Genomic DNA, 22,725 nt, shown 5'->3' on the forward strand with positions numbered 1-22,725 from the left:
AAGACAATCTATTATTGGCTTGGCTCCACGTTTCACTTTATCTTATCAGTATTTTAGTAAAGCTAAATATACTCTAATCTGCACTCTCCAGTCTCCCCTCTTCCACTTATTTTATTTAGTTACAGAATCCACATCACACACCACACACTCAAAATCAGTAGCAATGATTCCGCGCCACTTATGGATACCGTCACTACTGTTGTTGCTAGCGTTTCCCTTGTTTTTGGCAGGTGAAGAGGTGGATTCCACCAGAAATAGCATCATCTTCACCACACTTGGCAGAGCTTTCTATGCTTTTGATATCTATTCCCTCCCAATTTCACTACACCAATCACCCAACAACCAAGAGTTACAACTCACTGACGGCCACTCCGTTAATTTTAACGGACACTTTCTTCACAATCACAAATCCATTAAACTCCCATCAGACCAAGAACCACCTTCTCTTGATCTCGTTTACGTCACGGAGAGAAACGGATTTCCCTCTATCTACTACGACGCCGTTTACACAAATACCAAAAACACAACCAGCACAAGAAGATCAAGATCAGCTCTTGAATCTGTCATCACAGAAAGAATTCAACTTCCTTTGTTGCACAATCACCATACAGAAACTCAGAATCAAGTTTCAATCAAAGATAAACCCAGTGTAACCAGCGATGGTGAATATTTAGTCTACGTGTCAACACACGAGAATCCTGGTGTACCACGTGTCAGCTGGACCGCCGTTTATTCCACTCACCTCAAATCAGGTCTCACCCGAAGACTCACTCCCTACGGTGTCGCTGATTTCAGCCCCGCCCTTTCTCCCTCCGGCACATGGACTGCAGTTGCTTCTTATGGCGAACAAGGTTGGTCCGGCGAAGTAGAGGATCTTACTACAGATATCTACGTTTTCCTCACTATAGACGGAAGTCAACGATACAAGGTTGTTGAACACGGTGGCTGGCCGTGTTGGGTTGACGATCGGACTATTTACTTTCACCGGAGAGGCGTTGACAACTGGTGGAGTATTTATAGAGCCATACTCACCACCGATTCTTCAAACTCAGTGATAATCGAACGAGTCACCCCACCGGGTCTACATGTGTTCACACCAGCAACTTCCCCAGGAAACCATAAGTTCATCGCCGTCGCTACAAGAAGACCAGGCTCTAGTTTCCGTCACATAGAGTTGTTTGACCTGGTTAACAACGAGTTCAAGGAGCTAACTCGTTTCGTCTCGCCTCAATCTCACCACCTCAACCCGTTTATCTCACCCGATTCAACACGGGTCGGGTACCACAAGTGTAGGGGTAAGGAAAGTAATACAAGTCCTCAGTTTTTACTAGAGAATGTTCAGAGCCCCGTTCCAAATCTAACACTGTTCCGGTTCACCGGTTCGTTTCCGGTTTTCTCACCCCGTGGAGACCGAATCGCTTACGTTGAGATGCCTGGGGTTTATGTTGTGAACCGGGACGGTTCGAACCTGCGAAAGGTTTCTAACGAGATGGCTTTCTCAACAGCCTGGGACCGGGTTCGAACCGGTATAATCTACACAGCAGTTGGACAAACATTTGCTTCGGAGAGCACGCAGGTTGATATCATCTCCATCGATGTTGATCGGAATATCGTCAAGAAATTGACCTTAGATGGAAAGAACAACGCCTTTCCAGCTCCCTCACCCGACGGAAAATGGATAGTGTTCCGTTCGGGTCGATCGGGTCATAAGAATCTCTACGTGATGGATGCTGTTGAGGGAGAGAAAGAAGGGCTTAGAAGGTTAACGGAGGGTCCATGGACGGATACAATGTGCAACTGGTCACCTAATGGAGAATGGATCGCTTTTGCGTCGGATCGTCATGATCCGGGTAGTGGAAGCTTCGAGATTTATCTGATCCACCCAGATGGAACCGGGTTAAGGAAACTGATTCAAAGTGGGTCGGGTGGGAGGACGAACCACCCGTATTTTAGCCCGGATGGAAAGAGTATTGTGTTTACGTCAGACTATGCGGGTATATCGGCTGAGCCAATTTCAAACCCGCATCATTATCAGCCTTATGGTGAGATATTCACCATTAGATTGGATGGTTCGGGTTTGACGAGATTGACTCATAATTCATATGAAGATGGAACACCTGCTTGGTCACCCAAGTATATCAAGCCAGTGAATGTTGAGAGGCCCAAGGGTGGACCTTATTGTTCTTTTGAGGACTGTCACTGGCTCAACAACATGCCAAATTACACTGGTGTAAAGGTTCAGTGTGCTATGTAATTGTTGATGCAGTTGGTATTCTATTATAAGAAGAGGTATGGTCAATGTATAACAAATAATTAAATTTGAGATGCGTACAATATAGTTTGATGAGCGTCTTTATTGTTAATGTGATTTTGGCTGCTTCAGGGGACCGTTTTTAGTGAACAAAATATAAATAGAACAGCAACAACAAAAATTATTTACGGTATATAATAAGTCCATCATCCAGCTTAAATATAAATAGAACAGCAACAACAAAAATTATTTACACTAAATCTAACTCACTCCTCACTTGCGTGATCAACTCTATTTGTACAAGATCATTGTTGTCGTATTTGAGAACCGTCATCAATGTTTCACCACATCAATCAACATCAGAATGGTGACATGCAAGAGAACAACCACACTAAACTCCAACCGCCCACGTCGATATGTAGTTAGCAAGGCCATTCGGATTAGCCACGATTCTAACAACAAATTCACAAAATCCTCCTCGTACTAGGGGCGACAATTCCATCATTGCCAACGATCAAGACATTTCATATCTCTCATTTGCATATTGAATATGTCTCACCTTCGATGATCTTCGTACTAAATGAAAAAAATATAATGTCGCTTCTGAATTCATAAGGACATTATAGCGTACCCCACGTTCATCCTTTCACCCACCCTTAACTAACAATAAAACAAACATGTTATTGAGGGGTCAGTTGAAATTTGTCCAAAGGCAATAAACAACCTTAGAACAGCAAAATGAATAGCTCCATAAGATCGAAACATTGATTCTGACCACAATGTACCACCTAAAATCCAAAGACACGCGAGGGCCCCGATTCAAATTGGTGGCGGAGTATTGATGTACTGCAAAGAGGATCATGTTGAATCATCTCAAGATTGTTAGTAGCACAACCATAAGAGGTGTAAAATGTACTCTCCAACTCCACAAAGGTGTTCCCCCTCCATATATGAATCTAGAGGATACCATATGAGGCATCATCGTTATCACTGTTGTCACATGAGGAAAGCTACAAAGATGGTTCACCATTAACTATAAAGCATCTCAAAGGTAACAAAAATCGATGGAGAGTTTGGATTGATAAGGAAATAAAATGATGCATCTTTATAATCGTACATCGAGATATTTAATAATAAAACTTCCCTTTTACACAAGATGGCTAGTGAAAGTATTTAAACTTCCAAGTTGCTCCCAAATGAAAATACCATCATACCACTAAACAACGACATAAATAGGCCCTTATGAAAGCATCGACAAATAAAGAACCTCGCTTTCAACAAGAAAAGTTTTGAGAGGAAAAATCAATCACCCATGATGGCAGAAAGACCTCGTTACCCGACTCACCATCGAGGAGATGCATGGTCATCCATGAACAATCCACCCTTTATCCAAGGTCGAAACTTAGATTAGAGGCAAGCAAACGGAGAAAATATGTGCTAATCACCATAATAGCACGAAACAAAATTAATAAATATCATTTACAATAAAGTCAAGTCAATTGTTGTCAAGTTAAAATATCATATAAGTCGGATCATGCCATAATTACATATGAAGAGAAACACATAAATAAAAACAACCACAGCATAATAATTAACTATAAGTCGGGGTTAATTTAGCATACTTGTGTTCATATTACAAAATTAAGAGCGTCTCATATTCAGACCTCAAATATATATATATATATATATATATATATATATATATATATATATATATATATATATATATATATATATATATATATATATATATATATATATATATATATATATATATATATATATATATATATATATATATATATATATATATATATATATTATACAAACATCCTAAAGATGATATTCACTTAATCCTACCATTTTCACACTTTTTTCAAGCATCTAGATCCACATCTTTAATTATGCGAGGGGTTTAATACCCGGACTTGAGTAATGGCATTTTTAAAATTCTGAATACCGGCCGAAGTAATCACTGCATCATATTCATAACATAACTTCACGTAGAAGACTTTCAATCATCAGTACAAATAGTGTCCCCTCATCTTGAATAGAAACTCTTGACAAAACATCTTCTATTCAGCATTTTATACAGTCAACGAGAAAAAATTATTTTCAACATTCATGAACATGGCCCTATCAAGACATTTCTTAAGAATTGTATTTTTTTCAAACCTTGTCCTTTGATGTTACTATTTGAGCCTCAATTATCATTTGTTGCTCAGTATAGATAGAAGTTATGGACTTTACCCTATTTTTTCTTCATCAAGAAATAGAATCAAGTCCTTGATATTCTTTTCTGAAGCTAATTGACTCTTCGTGACCATGTTTGAGTTTTCCCATGAACTTCACAAATCCACGTGTAACGTTCCAAACTACTTTCAGGATTACCAACTGACCCCGCAAACCCACACGGGTCTTTTCAACATGATTTGTCCTCACTCACACGCTTCTCGGGGAAACTTCCCAGAAGGTCACCCATCTAAATACCACTCCAAGTCAAGCACGCTTAACTGTGGAGTTCTTATATGTTAGGTTACCGAAAAGAAGATGCATTTTCTTTTCGGTAGCCTAACAAATAAGAACTCTATAGTTAAGCGTGCTTGACATAGAGTAGTATTTAGATGGGTGACCTTCTGGAAATATTTCTAGAATGCGTGTGAGGAAGGACAAAGTATGTTGAAAATACTTATGTTGGTTTGTGGTAAGAGCAGTCTGGGGCATTACACCTATAGGGCCTTCTTCGTGCTTTCTTTGGCCTCTAAGGCCTTTTATGTGTTTTTCCGAGTCTCCGGGTTAGCATGTCTTAATTCTTATGAGAGTTGCTCCTCACTCATTTATTGAGCATGTCTTAATCTCCTTGGTCATCAGAAATCACAACCTCAAGATACTTCTCGGAGAAGAAAATTGCGTCAAATTTTATTCACTTAAAAGATGAAGAAAACCTTCAATATTCATCACAATCAACGATGGCAACTCACTTATTAGGTTCGGGGGTAGACGAGATGGATCTTGGCATCAGTAAGCCACAACTTGAGGAACTGGCTTTTTGTTCGATAATCCTTGAGTATATTCTTTCCCATCATGTTAGCCTCGAGATAGTAAAATAAAGATGATAAAGAAATAAGAAAAGAAAAGAAAAGAACAACAAGATAATGGAAATTTGGTACACAACTAAGTGAGAGTAACATCATCATTCACTGTGAAAACAATGAAAACATAATCTATGAGACATGGTAGGATTCACATACTTATGTAGTCTTTTAATTTTCTAAAAGACTATATGTCCTCATCTTTCAACCTCTCTGGTGCGAAATGCAAGTCCTCCATATTTTCCTTAAAATAGTCACTCAATGAACATTTTTTAAAGCACGGTTTACAAGGTGCATCGAAAGTGCACATCGACTCATGATCAATATGGGCAAGGAGAGAAATAAGTACAAAACGATAATGATAATCATCATATGGGTCCGGTAGAGCTTGAAAATTAGGAATACTAACATGAAAATAACTATATCTTTGGTATGTCTAAAGAACTCACAGTTAATATGGAACTTATGTTGAAAATCTCATATATGGGTCCAAGATAGTGGATAAATTTGCATAGGAAACCGATGATTGGGATACCACCCACATATCTTATCATCAATACTAGAAAGGACCAAAGCACATTCCTCAGGCCTTCTAAAGTTCGTCGAGGATTCAAAATGTTACAGGTTGTTGGGACCAGAATAAATAGGTCGACAACCAAGATAAATGTGGTTGGTGCGGTCTTCCAAAATTGTTAACTTACAAGGCATGACAAGTCTACCAAAGAGATGTCAATGAAGTCCACTCATATCTACACACTTTAAATAAATGTATTAGACATTAGCATTGTCTTGCCGAACTGTGCATTTTCCAATTATAACGAGAAATATTAAGGAAGAACTAACAAGGAAAAGAGAATAAGTTGAGGTTAATACCACCATAAGTGAAGGCCAACACCACAACGAATATAGTCCAACGCCAGGTCCATAGACACAAAGAAAACCCCACACATACAAACATGTCTACACCAACATAGGGTGTCATAACAACAAATATCACACCCCACCGCCTAAGGAAGAACTTGATGGAATCCAACCAAAAAACAAACCAGAAAGAAGGTTGCATTAGGGAACTTAAATTCACACACTGTAAAAGGCGAAGGAAATGAAAAAACACAAATGATCGATTATTTATATGAAAAATCGAACAAAAACCAACCACAAAAGACCATTTGGACTTGACTAGAATCGTTATAGGGTAAGAATTATTAATTGCCCCAATATACCTAAAATTCCTAAAGACAAGTTTATGAAAACACATTGCATAAAGGATCGATGAAGACAAAGACCATATAGATAAAGGATAATTAGACCCACATTTAGGCACCATTTCTCAAATTTTTCAAAGGTAAAGCTAAACACAGTTTCACTAAACTAGACATTGGGCTACGATTCTATCCCATACATGTAAGGCTCAGAAACCACATTACTTCAATCTTCTATGAAGACAATAGACCATCCGATCAAGAGTAAAAAGAATTTTGATGTCATCGTAAAGAATCAGGCCACCGACGTCATCTTTTCAAGGCAAATGATTGAAACATGACCATCATATCACTGGACAAATAATATTTCGACTTCACAGAAGAGGTTATTACTTTTCACAGAACAAATAATATTTCGACTTCACCTATGGTATCAACAAATTCTTAGAGTTCGCCCTCTAGATTTGAGTCACTCATAATATTTTCTTGGGCAACTGCTTCACATTAGAGGTTCCAGGTTCTGGAAACTCTAGAAACCTTTCTAAAAAAATTGATGTATGACGTTGAATCAAGATACGCACACATTCTACCTCCTTACTAAAAAAAATTGAGGTGAGACGTTGAATCAAGATACGCACTTTCTACCTCTAAATTACCTTTTACTATCTTGAGTTGTCACGCTTGTAGATACATGGTATCAACAAATTCTAAGAGTTCACCTCTAGATCTGACTCACTCATAATCCGTCTGCTCAAATAAGTTGAGATCATAATATGAACACAATATTAATTGGATTTAATTATTGTGTTTTTTTAAAAACCTTAAAGGTTAGAGAGATTACATGAACTAGTAATGACAATACACTACATAATCGTTATAGGGTAAGAATTATTAATTGCCCCAGTATACCTAAAATTCCTAAAGACAAGTTTATGAAAACACATCGCATAAAGGATCGATGAAGACAAAGACCATATAGATAAAGGATAATTAGACCCACATTTAGGCACCATTTCTCAAATTTTTCAAAGGTAAAGCTAAACACAGTTTCACTAAACTAGACATTGGGCTACGATTCTATCCCATACATGTAAGGCTCAGAAACCACATTGCTTCAATCTTCTATGAAGACAATAGACCATCCGATCAAGAGTAAAAAGAATTTTGATGTCATCGTAAAGAATCAGGCCACCGACGTCATCTTTTCAAGGCAAATGATTGAAACATGACCATCATATCACTGAACAAATAATATTTCGACTTCACAGAAGAGGTTATTACTTTTCACAGAACAAATAATATTTCGACTTCACCTATGGTATCAACAAATTCTTAGAGTTCGCCCTCTAGATTTGAGTCACTCATAATATTTTCTTGGGCAACTGCTTCACATTAGAGGTTCCAGGTTCTGGAAACTCTAGAAACCTTTCTAAAAAAATTGATGTATGACGTTGAATCAAGATACGCACACATTCTACCTCCTTACTAAAAAAAATTGAGGTGAGACGTTGAATCAAGATACGCACTTTCTACCTCTAAATTACCTTTTACTATCTTGAGTTGTCACGCTTGTAGATACATGGTATCAACAAATTCTAAGAGTTCACCTCTAGATCTGACTCACTCATAATCCGTCTGCTCAAATAAGTTGAGATCATAATATGAACACAATATTAATTGGATTTAATTATTGTGTTTTTTTAAAAACCTTAAAGGTTAGAGAGATTACATGAACTAGTAATGACAATACACTACATAAACCGGGAGTGTCATGCTTACTCTTGCAACTAAATTTGTCATCTACACTACATCTAGCTAGCCCTTATTGGGAAGATGTTTAGAAATTGTTTTTTTCTAGTCATTAATGGTGTTGAAGAAGCAGTAGCTAATAATGGTTTCTTCTAGCCATACAAGAAGCTTCTTAGATTTTGGGGGCATATCAATTAAACCAGATACAAGAAGCCCTTTGTGTTGATCTACTGCTTTCCAACTGGAAATTGGACGTTCAACATTTCAACTCAGCTCAATTCTGGAAAAACTCTTGAGGTATTGATGAAGGGCAGTGCTTCTTGGCCACATACTTGTACTGAAAAACAAATGAAGTATCAGAAAAATGTTAACAAAACAGATTGGAAAGTATGTGCGTGATTGAAAAACAATGGTAAGAGGAATATGTTACCTTGTGCTGATTGTATTTCTCCTTAATTGCAGGCAAGTTAGAATTAGGGCTGTTGCAACAAAGACGATGGAGATCTTTTACACAAGCACACAAATCAGATGTCTGGTATTGAGTGTAATGCTGCAATGTTGGATTCTGTTGCAAGAAACACAACCAGCAAAGTTAAGCAAAGCAAAGCAAAGCAAAACTTATAACTTCTTAATGAAAATGGCTCAAATATTCTTTGTCATTAGCATCATACCCATGGTTTCGTCGAAGGGAATAGCATAAATTTTGCCAGGAAAATTGAAGATGCTGCTATAAGTGATGGAGCATAACTAAGCATACTGTACTCCAACAGGGATAATTCGGCAATGTAGTTTGTCAAACACTCTAGTTGCAGTGAAGGGACCTGAGAAATGCAAATAAAACCAATAAAAAGGGGTCAATAATTTAGAAATGGAATCCTAATAAATGCTCATGTTTGAAATTCCCCATCTTAAAGTAGAAGATAGTACCTCATCAATTCCTTGAGCTGCACGTACAAATCTTCTCAGAAAGCATTTAATTGTTGGGGCAGTCATTTCAAATTTCAAAAAATTCAAGACAGTAGATTCCATCTGCAAAACCTGCATGATATGATTTGCTTGAGATTTCTATGTTTCAAAAACTGTCAACAAAACAAGTTAACTTAATCAATGAATTCAACACAAACCTCTTCCTTGAAGTATGTGTTGTCAGTTATGTAACAAAATTCCTCCACCTGAGGTGCACAAATCTCCTCATATTTACTGCCAACAACAATCAAAAACTGTTAATTATGAATTCATGCCTTGAAAAAAAAAATTCATCAGAAAAACAACATGAAGTTGTTGGCTTCCTTACGATGCAATCATCATAGAAGCAACTCCAAGTAATTGTAATTGTTGCCTGTTCATGGCATTCCCAGATAGATACCGATCAATGTAGTTTACTGTCAAATACAATGTATCTGGTACAAGTCTATACTCTTCAGCCACCTGCAGATGGAAATAAATATTTAGCACAGATAGAGGTTTCATAATGAAGTCACACATAGACATGTTTTCAAAAGTAATGTATCACTTGTATCATGTATGTGTTTTCATAGGCGAATTGTAATATCAATTTTGAACAACACAGGATCAAAATTGAAGAATTGGTAAAGTTCACATTACTATAATTGACAATCTATAAACATTACCTCCACTAGCCAGTCAATCAATATAGCACGCATGCTGGGATTTATATCCTTCTGAATCTTCTCCATGAAGTTTGTGGATGGTCTTTTCTTTGCCTGAAATTCCAGAAAATCATAATTATAGTATTTCAGAGCAGTTGCTAAACTCAAAATCAATACCTTTGCATAAAATAGAATGTACAAACACAATAAACAGCATTACTATCAAGTGAAAACGAGATTATACCTCAGAAGCACGCAAATGCTTGTAGATGTCACAAGCAAAAGAAGCACAAAGCTGAGGATCCACATGATCATCATCAATATCAACAATTTTCTCCCCCTTTTCCAACTCAACAAGAATGTCTCTACTACAAATATTACCTGCAAACAAATCAACCAACACCATCATCACAAAATACACTACCAAAACCAAAAGTGTCACCAAAAAATCATAATTCACAACACTTTAAAAAACAAAACCATATCAAAATCCAACCTTTTGGATAATCAGTATCAGAAATGTTAAGACTACAATAAGTCTTCCTCTCAATCGAATCAACCGCAGCAACATCACTGTTATCCACATACTCAATATCAGGACTCTTGAAAGAATCACAAGACGACATTGTCTCGTCCATGGAAACCGACATTCCGTCTGATTTTCCGGGGGACGATAAATCCATTGCACTCGAAACCGGAACATTGAAAGTAGTAGGAACTATTGGAAGAACAGTTTCGGAAAAAGAACTGGAAGTGGAAGTACTAGTACTAGTAGTAGTAATAGCCTTCGGAAAAACAACCGTAGCTGATTTAACATTGGAAAAAGTAGGTTTTTTGTTGCCGGAAATCGAAGAGGTGCATGGCGAAGGTTCTTTCTTGGTCTTTGCAACTTTAGTCACCTGCAAAATGATAATGAAAATGTATAATTAAGAGTAAAATTCGAATTGAAGAAGAATGTGAAAAGGTGAAAGAGAGAAAGAAAGAATGAATAATACCAGAGATGATGAGTTACGGGAAGCGTTGTGATTGGTGAGGTTTGTGAGAGGAGGACGTTTCTTGGCGGAGGCTAAAACTTTTCCGGCGTGGTTCTCGGCGGTGGTAACCGGAGGGTGTCGTTTTGCCATAGATGATGTCGTTGAGGAAGAAAACGATGAACGACGATTGGACATTTTGAAAGAAAAAGAATGAAGCAAGAAAAAGAATAGAGGTTCTTTAGTCAGAGACTTTTGAGTGAAAAGAAAGAAAGAAGAGTGAGAGTGTGATTGTTGTGAATGCAATAAATATAGTTTTATTTATATTTATGAGTTGAGTTCTGAGGCGGGGAAAGAGAAGGTTTGAAATGGGGGAAGATCTGGACCGTTGATCTGAGGAGCGGGGTGTGGGTGTGGGGTCCATTATGGTTCTGTTGTTTTCAAATTGTAGAGTAGTGTGTTGTGTAGTACACTACTGCAGTTGAAGGAGCTATGGATTTGGATTTGAATTTGAATTTGAATCAAACGGTCACTGAATCTGTTGTCGTTTATTGTTCGCAATTCCCAACCATATTGTCTATTTTCTATTTTTCTATTTTTAAATTATGTGGGATTCAAATTTGAGCATGGAGATACGAGAGTAGAGTAACTTGAATTTAAATTTAAATTTAAATTTAAAGTATTTCAGGGAAGAAAATATTGAACGTGCTGGTATTGTTTTTTGTCATTATATAAATATAAATAAATAGCTGATTAGTTTAATTACTTAAATTTTTGGTCACTGTCATATTCCAAAGGTGTTTTGTTTGTGTTATTGCATTGTTCGTGATTTGGGGGATTTTGTTTGAAATTTTGTTGGCCTTTTACAGAAGAATGTGTTTGTTAATTTTGTATGAGTACTGTACTACTGTTATCTGTAGTTCAAAATATAGTAAATTAATGTTGATTCAGGTCGAAAAATATTAAAAGATGTCTTAAAGCATACTTTCTTGTTTAGTTTCTCAAATCTAAGGAACGTTACTTATTTCATTTTATCATGAAGACCTATGCTAAAAAAAAATTAATTTCATTTTGGCCTAATAGATATATTAGTTCATTAAATAAATTAGACATATTTGATAAGTTAGATATTTATGTTTTTATATAATAAATTAGTTCTTATAGGATATGTTTGAAATGTTTCTGCTAAGTCAATTTAATTGATAGTTGTGCAGAGACATCATATGCACGACCGCAGATTTAAAATTGCAAAATTATATTTGTTTGTTTTTAAAGAATGAGCTTCAGCCACTAAATTATATACTAAAAAGAATCCCATTGAAATTTTAAACAATTATATTATAAAAAAATTCATGTATTATTTATTTATATTATGTGACTGAAAAACTAGTGGGATACTCGTGCATTCGCACGGGTACTGATGTGATACTCACACTTTTTTTCAATAAAAATGTAAATAAGAAAAACAACATCATTTACATCATCACATCATCCTCATAGCGACATCAACATAACAACATAATCAAGCTTCGTCATAACATATAGTATTACTCATTATCTCTAATAATCAACAACCAACCAAAGACAACGTCACAACAGCGACAACCAAATCATTATAACTAGGGGTGGCAAAACGGACAATGGCCCGTCAAACCGACTCGCGCACGCGTAAAAAAATGACAGGTTGGGTTGAGATTTTGGATCCGCCGCCCACCAAAGCCAGTTCCGCCAAAACCCGCCGCTCGCCTAAGCTCGTCCCGCCAAATCCGTCGCCCGCTAAAGTCCGCCTCACCTATTCGCTAAGCTCGTCTTGCCTTAAGTCTGTCCTTTTTAGTTAATTCTAGTAATTCAAATTCTTGATGGTTTTATTTTAAACATTTAATTGTAAATATATGCAATGTTTTTTTAGGTACAATTTGTTTAAAAGATGTTTTATAAAAAATTGTTTTAAAAAATAAGTGAAAAATTTAATTGAAAGGTAAAAAAGACTATTAATCTATTAAAAAAATGAAAGAAAAATAAATAAATAAATAAATAGGCGGGCATGATTTTATGCCCATTTTACTTGGCGGACTTGCCCGCCCCGCTCGCTTTTTAGCAGGCTTAAGGCGGGGCGAGGCGGACGACCCGTTTTTTTAATAACGTCGCGTAGCATCAATTCAATATCAACATATATTATGCAATCACAACAATTCACAACGAACGCCTTTAAAGTTAGGTATCACACCACATAACCTTACAATAACACAACATCATGATATCAACATGAATAACACAACATCATGATATCAATATTAATACATCTATTTACATGGCAGCAACATGAATAATATATAAACCTTTCACCTATCACTTCCATTCTAGAATGTCCAATGGTTTGCATCAGACCTGTGGGCTTCTAATGTTTAACCCTTGATTCCTAACAAGTCATACCACATAACAAATTATGTCACATCACGCTTCAATTGCGCCATTATGATCATCTACCTCAAATCACTGTCCTCGTTTTAATTTCCATCCACTACCAGATCTACAAGCTTCACATCAAGTTTCTGACTCTCTTTACTATCCACCAAAAAATCATTGTTCACCTTTGATATCCTCAACCTTTCACTTTGCGACGTTAGCTCGCATACAAAGTCAAGTCTCTGAACTATTCGACAAGTCTCAATTATTTCCTAGCCACTTCTCCATTAGGTTCACGAGAAATGGTGAACGACTATCCTCTCGATATAACGTCGAACACTTTGTACACCATCAAGCTGGCAATACAAGTTTATCCCATCCAACACGATCTCGTCTATTATCAATAAGAGATTAAGGGTGAGCAGTTTCTCAATTTATCAATAGCGTCCCTATAAAACGTGTACTCAATGTCACCTAAAGCACCATAGTCCAATAATCTCCATTGAGGTTTACAATGCTTCCACAAATTCCTTCTTATTCGATCTTGTCGATGAGACACCCTCGCCCAAACACATTACATAGACTATCTCACACTTACTTAGCATCATGCAAATGTTAAGTATCTTCCAACTCAAGAAATGATAGTATGCCCAATACATTGTAATTCATTTTGTTACAATTAGAGTCCTTATCCATGTAGAGGATTTTAACAACACTTATAAATGTCTAGTTTTCCTTTAAATCTCGCCACATCAAGGATCCATTTATTTTCACATTGTATCTCATTCCAATCGCAATTTCGATAATACCATCTGTAGCAACGGAAAATTTGAGTTTAAGCTATTGATTAACTTAACTCACAAAGTAAGAGTCGTCACTAAACTTTATTGTTTCCAATGAAGGAAAGGGAAAAATATCGATAAAACCCATAAAAAGAAATCTGGATACGGGGGTTGGTTATGCAAGGGGAAGGTATTACCACTCCTCGCATCTGTGGTACTCCACAGGAACCTTTTGAAAATCTATGTTATGTTAAAACCATTTTTCTTTGCTAAAGAAGAAAGAGATAAAGAAGAAATGTTATTTACAAAAGTGTGATCGGTAAGACGTTGTATCTTGTGCCTACATACCTCCTCTGTGCAATGGAGTAGTCAGAGCATTTGTAGTTATGCTCAAAAGTTTTAAAAAAGGTTTTATTGAAAACATTTTTAAAGAAAAAAGAGTGCAAATGCACAAAGGTTTTAAAAGAAGTCACATGACAAAAGTCAAGGTTTTATTATGAAAAGAGTCTTGTTTTAAAAAACAGGTCGATGGCGATGCACAAGGCAATCAACTTACAAAGAGTTGGATGGGCCTTGGTATATGGACCAAGTAATGCGGGGTGACCAATTTATTTAAAAAGAAGACGGAAGAAGTAAATGAAAACATACAAACTCATACAGTTAAAATTCATACAAGCATAAGGGTTTAAACATAAAGGAATGAACATAAGAGGGGTAAAAGTGTAAGTGTATTAGCCAATGACTAGCCTCTCAACGACTAATCAAATAGTTCTCACTGTAAGAAAGCCTGGGATCAAACTATCAATGTGTGCAAGTGTGCATGTGTAAGTACGATTTATGGCGATGCGTGAAGTGCAATCGACTTATGGTAGAAAAAGGGGCTCGAAATCGAGTATTTGTTATTTTGAAAAATGGTTAAATGCATGCAATGCTTAACAATAATAAAATAAAGTAGTAAAGGAAAGCGGTAAAACTTATTACAAGGCCCCGGGGATGGAGATTACAATTTTACCGAATGGGGAATGAAAAACTTAATACAATACTATAAACTTAAATGGAAATAAAATGATAAAATGTGCAAAAATTAAACAAAATCTTGTAAATGTTCATAATAGTGCCAAGACTCAAGATAATACCACACAATCAACAAAAATGTTAATAATAAAGCATAATATATAAGAAATGACAAAAATATGAATAAATATTGATCACAAATTAGTAAAAGAAAATCTAAAAATAATCACATTAAATTCTAAAAAAAGAAATAAACATTAACAAATTCTTTAGTATTTTTGATATTATCATGAAAATAAAAGGAAACAAGAAAAGGAAATAAATAAACAATAAGATAATTAGTATTGGGCTTAATAAAACAAGTAAATGAGAGGTGATGTTAATTAATTGATGGGTTCAAATAGAATAGAGTTAGGCGCATTAAAAAAAAACTCACAAACCTCTTAACAAAAGAAAGAATTATTATTTTTTTAAAATAAAAAGAAAAAAAATAATGAATGGGGAGAAAGATATGGCGCCTCTCTTCTTCTTTGACTATTTTTTTTTAAACTAAAAGCCAATAGTTAGGTGACACGTGGCCATGATATAAAATAATAAAAAAACAAAACGCAGTACGATGTTTTTTATCTCTCAGTTATCAACGCCAACGTTTCTTTCTCCTTTTCCCATTCACTACACCATTGACACAAAATCTCAAACTCTACTAACAACTTTCATAAACTCAAACAAAAAATTACAGCTTCATCTTTCAAATTATCTTAATTAATATTACAATTTTTGGTGTTTTGCGATTTTTATTCCTATTCAAAATAGATCCAAAAGTCACTACCCAGGCCCCGAACAGTCCCAAAACACAACAACTTATAACACTCAAATCAAAAACATTTATCACACTTAATACATAAAGATAGCACATATACAACATCAAATCCATTATCAATCATCATGATTTTCATCAAATCTTCACATATGCATTTCAATATTCAAAATCTAAATTTGTTTTTGCAAAAAATATCATTTGGTTAATCCCCCTGAGCCGGTCAGGAGGGATCATAAAAGTTAATAGATTGTCGTGTTTTAGGTGTTTTTAGGGAAGACGGTGAGTGACCGTCATTGTTAGGCTATTCAAGATTTTCCCAAAATGTTTCTGCGCATATTGACTCTCCTCATATTTATGTTATTCATATGTTTCCCATTTTAGTATAACTTTTGTCCCCATTTTCCCCATTATGAGGGTTAATATTTATAACTATTACATCTAGAATCAAAGAGATGCAATTTAATCACACTTAATGGCCCTAAGTCAGTAGATATCGTAACTTTTACCATTATAATGAAAAAAATATCGTAACGGATGAAAAGACCCTTCGGATCTTGCAACGACCAGAGCCTGAGATGGGAAGCATATCCTTGCTATTCGACCCATATCGACTAAATTTTTTGGATGTATGCAGGATAAAAATCCATGATGTAAATAATTTAATCGTATAATCACATGTATTAACAATTCAACATTCATATTCAAACAACACAACTAAGAGAGATTTTGCACAAACCATCCTCAGGTTCAAGATCATCATTAATGAAGGAAAAATGAAAAGAAACATAAAGGATGATAAGATATTATTTATCCTTCATGCTTAAACATCCATATCGTGAACAATCCCCTTTACCTCGAATTCGCAGAAAACATCAAGTTATGACTATATGGAATCTCTCTTCTCATACTCTTGCTCTGCTAGGACTTTCTCTTACTCTGCTAACAACTTATTCTCCAAAATAACTCCTTACTTTAATTCTCTTTTCTATTTAAATAAACCCTATTTTATTTTCATTAAATATAATAATTTTCCCTCAACTCTTGACAATTCTTTCCTCTTCCCACTAATTATATAAAAAAATTATATTATCCTCATAAAGTCTCAATTTCTCCTTATTCTCTATTAATATAATTAAGTAAAATCATAATTAATAATTTTTATAAAACCCAATAATCTCAAAAATTCTAATTAAATTAAATTAAGCACTCTAAATTTAATTAAAAATATTAAATCCAAAAACTGGAGTGTTACATTAAAACCTTATTAAGGTCGGAGATCATCCCGATGTTAAAATTTCCTATGTTCTTGGTTAGTCCGGTATAAAACCAAGTTTCGATTTGCGAGCTCAGCCCGGTGTAAAAAGCTCTCAGGTTTAAGATCAACCTGTGCAAAACATTGGTTTGAAACTTGGAGACTAACTGCTCTAAGTTTCTTGTAGAAAGAGGACTAACCGCTTTAATCCTTCATTTGAAAGGAAGACTCGTCGCATCTCTCCTAGTTTGCTATTTGGTTGAAAGTTAGTCACAAACTTCATTTTCCTTGTATAAGGGGGTTCGAGAGTTCAACCTACTAAAAACTCTTAAGTTTATTTGAAACTCTCAAGATCAAATATTGAGGACAAGGCTAAGTTGTTTTTTTTACTAAACTGGTATAATTCTCGGTGTCTTCCCTCTTCCTTTAAATTTTTAATTTCCACCCTTTATCTTCTGAATTTTATTTTCCGCTGCTTACTTACAAACTTTTCTAAAAATACTTTTAAACTCTAATTTTAATCCAAAAAAATTTCCAAACTCAAGTTTGTATGAAACACACAATTCACCCCTCTTGTGTGTGAAGTCACATCTCCAACAAAACTTGCAGAAGATATCTTTCTAAATATAAGTCACAAGACAGTTGTTCATATATTCATCCCTTATTCGATTATGCAATCTATTTTTTAAAATATTCATAGCAGAAAAATATTATTCAACAGTTGTTGTGTTGTGGCAATAGGCAAAATCAATGATAACTTCAAAAACTTATAGAGTAATGGCCACACAATAAGTCGTTTAGTTTCAACCAACTTAAAAAAAAACCACTTATTCGTTTCAAAGATGCAAATTCAACACTCGTACATATTTCAATGATGTGAGTCTCAAGTTGATTAACAAGTATCACAAAACTAGTTAGACAAAACTTACTTGGATAAAACATTTCTAACTCAATCAATTTTGCATTGTCAAAATTAGAGAATAAGTTGCTTGGACATAAACAAGCCATATAAATGAGAAACCAACTATTTGTCTCATTAAAACAATTGTTAAGTTCTTGAAGCTACATGTCCATAATAATATAAAATCTTTATGCAATAGTGGTTTCTTAGTGCGGTAGAATGGGCATTACGTCCACATTTTGATTTACAACAAAAGAATATATCATCCATATTTGAAACTTAAATATCATGTTTTGTTAAATGTAAAATAAACTTACCTTCTCCAATAAAGGTTTCCACCCATTATCTCTTCAGTTTGTAATTGTTTCTGTGTAATGTTAACAAAGTCCATAACATTTATGATGTCTTGATCTTTCTTTTGCAATACTTATGACCCTTAGTGCGTGAGGCACTTTTAGTGAGGAGAGAATAGCGAGAATAAAGGAAATAAGGAATATATTAATGAATTGAATTGTATAAATAATGATACAGACTATGACTATTTATATACAACTCAGATTGACTTGGGCTTACACAACTTGGATTATATTTGATATTATTAGATTTGATATTATATTAATAATATCAATCTCAATAATATCTCAACATACCCCCTATAATCCAAGTTGTCGAACAACTATAAAAATAGTCAATCTGAACTATTCCTAATTTCTTTCTCAAATTTAGGAATTTGTCGATCTTCAATCCCTTAGTGAAAATATCGGTCAACTGTGCTTCACTCGAGCAATGCCTAACTTCAAGTTCACCTCGATTTACCTTTTCCCTCAGGAAGTGAAATCTAGCTTCGATATGCTTACTCCTTCCATGCAAAACTGGATTCTTCGCCAGATTTATGGCTGACTTATTGTCGATTTGCAACACAAGAGGTTTCCTTAATTACTTCGACTTCCATTTCTTCAAGTATCGATCTGATCCAATTTTGCTTGACATGCAGCATAGGATCCTGCTATATATTCAGCTTCACACGATGATAATGCCACCACGGGTTGTTTCTACGAACACCATGAAATTGAAGCACCAAATAATTAAAAGAAATATCCAGTTGTGCTTCTTCGATCTTCCTTATCTCCACACTAATCAACATCTGAAAAACAAGTGACTTTTGCTTCTTTGTCTTCAGAATTTCTTCGAAATAGAATTCCATACTATATCAATCCTTTTAAGTATCTTAGAATTCTTCTTGCAGCCTTCATGTGTGACACTCTTGGTTCACTCGTGTATCTGATCACTAATCCGACAACGAAACCTATATCAGGTCGACTATTGCACATATACCTCAAAGATCCCACAATTTGCTTGAACAAAGTTACATCCATTTTGTCTTCCTCTCCATGCTTCTCCAACTTTAAGTTTGTTTCGACAGGTGGGATGCAGGATTCAAATATTCCCTTATGAATCTCGTTAGTATCTCTTTGACATACTTCCTTTGATGTAGCATCATACCTTGCTTCGACATTTGAAATTCCATGACTTGGAAACAAGATAATTTTCCTAGATCTGACATTTCAAATTCCTTCATCGACAAGTTCTCCAAGCTATTTCCAGTTACCAGCAATTCATCAACATATAACCAGATGATTGTTATATTTTGTGCTTCAACCTGAACATAGACACCATACTCAGATTTTCATTTGACAAATTCTAATTCAACTAAGTATGAGTCGATCTTCTTGTTCCATGCCCTAGGTGCCTGCTTGAGACCATAGAGTGCTTTGTGCAACTTATATACTTTACTCGCTTCCTTCTGAATCACAAAACCAGGAGGTTATGTGACATAGACCTTTTCGTCTTAAGGACCATTCCGAAATGTTGATTTCACATCTAAATGAAATATCGACCAGCCTTGAATGCATGCCAATGCTACCACTAGTCGAACAGTTTCCAATCTTGCTACTGGAGCAAATACTTCAGAGTAGTCGAGCCCTGCTCTTTGAAGAAATCCCTGAGCTACTAATATTGCTTTATGTCTTGCTATCGATCCATCAGAATTGTGTTTCAGCTTGAACACCCATTTGCGTCGATAGCTTTTTCATGTGCTGGCAATTCGACTAACTTCTATGTGTTGTTTCTTTCGATTGCCTGTAGCTCTTCGACCCCAGCTAACTTCCACTGTTGAATCTTTAAAGCCTCACTATAGTTGATTGGTTCAACACCTGCAAGTAGAACAAAATGAACTAATTCTCCATTTGGTGTAACTTCATCATCACCTACCACTTCATAGTCATGAAGTGTTGTTGGAGGAACTCTATTTTGTTGAGGTCTTTGGCTTATTTTAGCCACAACTTCTTTAACTTCGACTGTGTCGGGAATGTCAGTAACTGCTTCTACTTTGACTTTGATTAGATTCTCAATAATTCCTTCATTTTTGACTTCATCAGTTATACCAAACCAGATCTTAGATTCGACATGGTTATCTGTGATTGCAGTCATAGCCACCATACCTTCAGAATCATCTAAATCTTAGCGTGCAAAGTTCGCTCCTTCGTCTTTGCCTTTTGTCGATCCATTGTCTTTTCTGTACCAATAATGTTTAAACAAGTGACCCCACTTCTCACAATGATAGCACTGCACACCTTTACCTTTCTTATCTTCTTTGTCCTTTCGATAGTTTCCTCCTCCCCCTTTCGAGGATTCAGACGTCCTATCTTCGACGTGTTGCTTATGCGGGTTCGACCAAGGCTTCTTGGGCTGATTCTTGTCGAATTTGCCTTTGAATTTGTTGGAACCACCATTATTTTTTCATGATTGAGCTTGTAAAGCTTGTATCGAATGTGGAACTCCTTTTCTTTCGACAATCCTAATCTCATGTGCCTCCAACGAACCAACCAAATCTTCTAATTTTAGGGTTTCATGTTGATTGGATTCTTGAATAGCTACGATAACGTGATAAAAGTGAGAAGTCAACGTATTCATTACCTTCTCAACTATCATCTTATCAGTTAGGGTTTCATCACAACCCTTCATGAGATGGACGAGTTTCTGCACCTTCGACACATACTCTACAACCTTTTCGTCTTCTCCCCTCGAAAATAATTCATATTGTCGATGCAAGGCCTGCAACTTGACAACCTTAACTTTCTCACTTCCTTCATAATATTTGACAAGAATATCCCATGCCTCCTTCACCGGTTCAGCATGAGAAATTCTGTCAAAATTTGCAAAATCAACCGCCGCTTGAAAGCAATACGCAGCCTTGCAATCCTTCTTCTTGGCTTCGGCGTGGGCAGTTTTCTATGCGTCGGATGCATTTGCAGCCAGCACAGGAACTCCATTAGTAACCACTTCTAGGGTTTCATGCATTTGTTTTCTCCATCGGATCCAATTTTTGCTGTTAAACATTAGAAGAAATTTCGGAATGCCATTAGTACCATTCATCTTTGTAGCGATTGATTCACTTTTCATGGAAACACGATCTCTGACGTGAAGTTCTCAAGAACAATAACCGGAAGCTCTGGATACCAATTTGTTAGCGCGTGAGACACTTTTAGTGAGGAGAGAATAGAGAGAATAAAAGAAATAAGGATTATATTAATGAATTAAATTGTGCAGATAATGATACAGACTATGACTATTTATATACAACTCGATTTGAGTTTGGGCTTACACAACTTGGATTATTTGATATTATTAGATTTGATTTGATTTGATATTATATTAATAATATCAATCTCAATAATATCTCAACAAATTCCAATAATATCTCAACAATGACAACTCATTTGAAATACCTAAGTAGTATAGTCGAAACTCCAACATGTATCAACAATTCGCTTGGCACTAATTTTTTAATTCAAACATTTCCACTAACAATTTCTCCATTTTCTAATGCATCTTGAATCTTAATCATTTATCTTTCATGTAGCATGTCACTCATTTTGCAATATTTGTCAACAATATTTACTAAAGTATATATTAAGTTAAAAAGAGAGCAAAGTTGAAGGTGATCTTTAGCAATGGCAACTAATGTAAGTTGCAACTAATGCAACACAATGTAAATAAAATGTATATGATATTTCCTTTAATATCAAACTCTCAAGACCAAAAACCTCTCATTGCATGTTACTAGCACCACCATAACCCCGTCCTTCAATTCTTGAAGTAGTAAGTCCATGTTTGCATAATATATCATCTATAATCATTTTCAGTGATATGGATGTTGTAGTTTTAAGTTTTAACAGGAGCGATACCCAAAAACCGTTTAATAGTAATTCCATATTAGTTAACATAACCAAAACAACAATCATTTGTTCCTTATTAGATATATCCCTGGGATTCATCGACCAGAATAGAAAACAACTCCCCTCCAAAATCATTAATAATTGTTTTAGTAGTAGTTTACAAAACAGCAACTTTAATAATATATCTTTGTATTGATAGATATGTCATTTTTAGATTTTCTCGACTATTTTCTAATACAACTCACCTCTTTTTTTTTTTTTGTCAAAACACTATCGAAGCATTTAAAAAAAGTTTCCTTGATTAAATTTTTTTATTGATTCATCATGACGACGAAAAGTCAACCCTCGATTTAATAGATGGCAAAGACAATCAAGTGAAACAACTGCCTTCCATACAAGTTACAAGTTTGTTCATATTATTTAAATATCACAACTTT

The 22,725-nt window shown here is 35.4% G+C and overlaps 2 protein-coding genes across 2 annotated transcripts; one reads left to right on the plus strand and one right to left on the minus strand.

The window, feature by feature from the left end:
- On the plus strand, nt 1–2,363 carry LOC131661404 (uncharacterized). The gene has a single exon (XM_058930941.1). It carries the CDS (start codon nt 164–166, stop codon nt 2,252–2,254), a length of 2,091 nt encoding a protein of 696 aa, XP_058786924.1. The 5' UTR covers nt 1–163; the 3' UTR covers nt 2,255–2,363.
- Nucleotides 2,364–8,222: 5,859 nt separating this feature from the next.
- LOC131655707 (cyclin-A1-1) lies at nt 8,223–11,183 on the minus strand. Its single transcript, XM_058925530.1, has 10 exons — nt 10,900–11,183; nt 10,401–10,803; nt 10,149–10,285; nt 9,926–10,018; nt 9,589–9,722; nt 9,419–9,494; nt 9,222–9,332; nt 8,966–9,115; nt 8,725–8,859; nt 8,223–8,631 (listed from the first exon to the last, which is right to left on the minus strand). The coding sequence occupies exons 1-10, from the start codon at nt 11,071–11,073 to the stop codon at nt 8,569–8,571; spliced, it is 1,476 nt and encodes a 491-aa protein (XP_058781513.1). The 5' UTR covers nt 11,074–11,183; the 3' UTR covers nt 8,223–8,568.
- Between the last annotated feature and the right edge of the window lie 11,542 nt (nt 11,184–22,725).

This window comes from Vicia villosa, linkage group LG3, assembly GCF_029867415.1.
Source record: "Vicia villosa cultivar HV-30 ecotype Madison, WI linkage group LG3, Vvil1.0, whole genome shotgun sequence".
NCBI lineage: Eukaryota > Viridiplantae > Streptophyta > Magnoliopsida > Fabales > Fabaceae > Vicia > Vicia villosa.